The sequence below is a fragment of the Capsicum annuum genome, unplaced genomic scaffold (assembly GCF_002878395.1).
Source record: "Capsicum annuum cultivar UCD-10X-F1 unplaced genomic scaffold, UCD10Xv1.1 ctg68234, whole genome shotgun sequence".
Lineage (NCBI taxonomy): Eukaryota > Viridiplantae > Streptophyta > Magnoliopsida > Solanales > Solanaceae > Capsicum > Capsicum annuum.
The window spans coordinates 1-4,238 of record NW_025877752.1 but is presented as its reverse complement, the minus strand read 5'-3'; the positions used below and the strand labels follow the sequence as shown (position 1 = coordinate 4,238).

The window sequence follows — 4,238 nt, the reverse complement described above, 5'->3', positions numbered from 1 at the left end:
ATAAGTTGAAACTGCGGTAAGACGTATTCAATTGTCTTACGCTCAATGCAACCATTTACTTTCAGCCCATGGAAATCCCTTAAGTTGCCAAATACATTCTGAAGAAGCTCATATTGAGTCATTGATGGCAAAATCAACTCAGCACGGACCTTGGGTAGATAATGGAGATTCACAAGGAGCGCGTCCAAAAGTTCAAACAACTGACCCTCAGTCATGGTGGCACTTGATTCAGATTGATGATCCGAGACGACAAAACTTTTGATATTCTTAAGGAGGCGAGGAACGACATGATCCTTTAATTTAACCAGCATGTCATCTCCACTCTAATGAAAAAGTGACTGAACCAGACCATGAACCTCATATGATATGCAAGACATTTCGGCATTAGAACCATCCGAAATGTAATAACAAAGCTGTAAACATGCCGACAAATATGTCAGCTCCAATTTCAGCTTTTCAAGAACAGTTTGATCCTCTTCAATCCTTAACCTCTCTATGAAATCACGAAGATTGACAATGTCTTCACGAAGCACAGCAGATGACACCTGCTATGTGACCAAAAGTGTATCAACAGGAAGCTAACATTAATATAGAGGGCCTTCTTCAAAATAGTCTATTTCATAAGTTAAGTGTTTGCCCTGTACTTACTATTTATATCAAAAGGCAACTATTTAAAATTGTTTGAGAAAGTCACTTTTCTTTGTTTTGTAACAGAAAAATCACTCTACTTTTATCATTTCACGTACAAAGTTACTCTGCACGTTCAGGTGGTATTTCAAGTGGTTTTAGATTATGTGGCATTCAGCAATTAGACTTCAATCTTTTGCAGTTTAGAAATTAATTGACTTGTTTAGCAGTTTAGTACTTTCCCTGAAGTTTAATTTGCAGTTAAGTTACTTGTATCACCTAAGTCCCTCAACTGCTACTGTTAAGCTCAACATCTTTTCCAGTTTGTTCTGTCCTAAACTAAATCACATGAGAGTTTTTGGATGTCTAAGTTATGCTACTCATGAAAAGAACGGTGGCTGAAGCATGTGATCAATGCCTTGGAAGAACTCTTCGCACTAGACCAGGCTGCGGAAACATCTGCTTTAATACAAAATCCCAAGAAAAACGAATATATTCCGAACATATCATTTGATTTTCAACACCATTAAGAGTGGGTTGGAGTCCCACATTGGTCGCAGTCCCTGCCCTTAAAACAACTTAACTCCTTGAGCACTATTTTGGGGTTGAGTTAGGTCCGAGTGCCAAATCGTTATAAGCACAATTTTGCGCATCAAACCCAACCACAAAACGACGCGTTACCCAATCTGAATCCCTGCCCTTAAAACAACTCAACCCCATGAAAAAAAAATCAGTTTTCTTTTATAAAACTACATGAATTTTTTTTCTATTCAAGATGGTTGACATGTTGAGGTGGATTAAGCTCCTTAATGAAAAGAACATACTTATAAGACTAAATTAATCATGTCAAAATGGAAACAAATATAAATAAATGTTTTATGACATACCGATGAGCTGTTTCTTTTTCCTCTTTCCATGTATGCAGTTTGTTTTCACTAGTCAAACCAAAGTAAGTTTGTCCTTTCAAGTTGTCAAGATCTGACCATGTATAAAAAGTACATAAACCTTTTATCAGAAGAGAACAACTAGAAAAAAGAACGCAAGAAACTCAAGAAAGAAGCATAAAGCATATAATAGGAGACAATTTGCTGCAGATATAGCGAGCCATCTGCTATATTTTGCTAATCTTCTCTGTAACCATGCCTTTAAACTTCAGCAAAGCCAGCCAAGATGAAGGTGTGTGAAATAGTAAAAGATGGCTAAATAGGAACTTCAACACTAGTTATTTACACACTAATATAAGAAAATTGTGGAGGTGATAAAATGATCCCACTGAGGTGGATTGATTACTTTTTCATTTTTTTTTATTGTTAATTGACTCAACAATAGAAAGAGAGAAAACATATTCACAATACCATCATAATAAAGTTGTTGGAATGTACCATTGATTAAACGGAAAGACATAAGTTGCCCCCATGTTGTTTTCTACTTTTTTTAACACCTTTACAAATCAGTCTACACAGAACGTGGAAATTAAAGCGTGATTAAGTGGGATTTTTATTTGGTCATATGGAGTCGTTTGATATGTCGGATAAGGATAAGAATAACATCCATGGGCACATCAGTAAGAATAATCAATAGGAACTCTATCATGACATGAATATATTGAGCAGAGGTGCTAGGAGTAATAGCAATAACCATGTGCTGTTGTGGATGAATCAGATATTCTCTAAGACCCTCGGCTCAAGTAAAGCAGTTCAAAGCATATTTAGAAGGAGAAAACAGAAGTAATGTAAACATCGCAAATAATAGGGGAAACATTCTACAGCATACAAAAATAGGAATATAGCAAGACAACTCTAAATAAAAGAAACTTGACCGACCATAGTACCCGCAGTCCAGTTATTACCAAAATAATATCTGGATGATAGCTCTATGCCAACAAAGCTTGAACAGGTTCCATTTCTACTTTGTTATTGGGATCCTGACAAATATTTCTTATTATATTTAACAAAATTTTCAACATAAATACAAGGTCAGCGTAAAAGCTACTGTGTTCCCCCAGAACCCGCACCTGATTACCTAAATCTGGCTACAAAACAACAGAAATAGTAGTATTGTTCTTCTTGTTGGATGTTGCATATGTTACCATAGTCGGACCTCTCTATACCAACCATCTTTTGTAACAACATTTCACTATAACAGCCAAAAAAAACTTTTTGAAACCGTTTTAATTATATATATATATATATATACAACATAATTCCTATGTAATATTCTCTATAACACAATTTAACTGTAGCAGCCCAAAATTATTGAGACAAACATCACCGTCATAGAGAGATTCGATTGTACTATTAATTTGTTTATGCATCTATTTAAAGCATGATAATTAAGATTTAAGAGACCAAAATTTGAATCATATTTTCAACTTGGTGCAAGAATTAATTTCAAAATAAGAGAGGTCAAATAATATATAATCATACCTTTAAAACTTCAGCAAACAGGAACTTCAACAATAAAAAAGATGGGATTGATAGAGAAGTTGAAGTAAATAGCTAAAGAGGAACTCCAATATACCATCATAATTAAGTTGTTGAGAGGAGCCCAAAGGTGGATTGATTATTTTGGATTCCCTTTTTATTATTAAATTAAGTTTTGTTTCCTTTCCCTTTTTATTTCCCACTTGGTTTCGTGCTCCACTAATTTGGAAGCTTTTTTTAACACTTAGATAATCTATGCTCCCATCATAATTTGAATGATATCTCTTGATTTCTTTCTTTTTTGGCTATTCGTCCGATATTCACTAGAAGGCATCATATCTATCCCATTATAATTTGAATGATATCTCTTGATTTTTTTCTTTTTTTTGACTATTCGTCCGATGTTCAGTGTTATTTTTGGATTTCATCAATTCAAACTCCCTCTGCCACAAATCATTAAAAAGGTGAAGGATAAAATTATTTTTCTTACTCAAAAAGATCATGAATAAAAAATGGACAAAATGGCTCTCCTATACTAGGTAGGTTTTGTAAGTTTGATACTTTTATTTATATGTTTGTTATTTAAACCCCTGAATACATTGAAAAGTTATATTTTGCATTCTTTGACCGTTGATCAAATCTACGTGGCATTGAAATTACTGAGAAGGATAAAGAGAGTGAAGGCACCCACCTAAGGTGCGAATGAGAATCAATTTTTAGTCAATTTTATATTAAAATAATAAAAATAAATAAATAAAAAAGGCCACTCAACTTTTTTTCAATTTTTTTAATTTAGAAATATTTTTAAAAATTAGAAAATAATAAGTTTAGAAAAAAAACTAAAAAATTCCCCCTTCCCCAACCCCCTCCCCATCGATCCCAGCCCCCTCTCCCCCCATCCCAACACCCCCACCTTACCCCCTGTTGACACCTAATTTTTGCCCTCCACGACTAAATTTAATCCCGAGTTTCTTCAGTTTTTAATAAACCAAAATAATTATTTCATTCAAATAAAAAAAAGCTTAAAATATTTTTCGTACGTGATTTTGTCATTTTAAGTAGCGATTATATACTATCGTGTTTAGTTATACGAGATAATATAATTTGTTACTTAAATATTTATTTTACAAAATATCGGATTTAATTAAGGCTTATCTTGAAAATAAATTCAAATGATTAAAATCTTAA

The 4,238-nt window shown here is 33.5% G+C and overlaps 1 protein-coding gene across 1 annotated transcript; it reads right to left on the bottom strand.

Annotated features, from left to right (window-relative positions):
* Positions 1-448: 448 nt before the first annotated feature.
* Positions 449-3,464, bottom strand: LOC124894019 (the record flags this gene model as incomplete). Its single annotated transcript, XM_047404789.1, is given in 4 exon segments — positions 449-545; positions 1,515-1,605; positions 2,477-2,551; positions 3,054-3,464. Coding segments are annotated over 2 exon segments (127 nt in total), but the record flags the coding sequence as incomplete, so codon positions are not given.
* Positions 3,465-4,238: the final 774 nt, after the last annotated feature.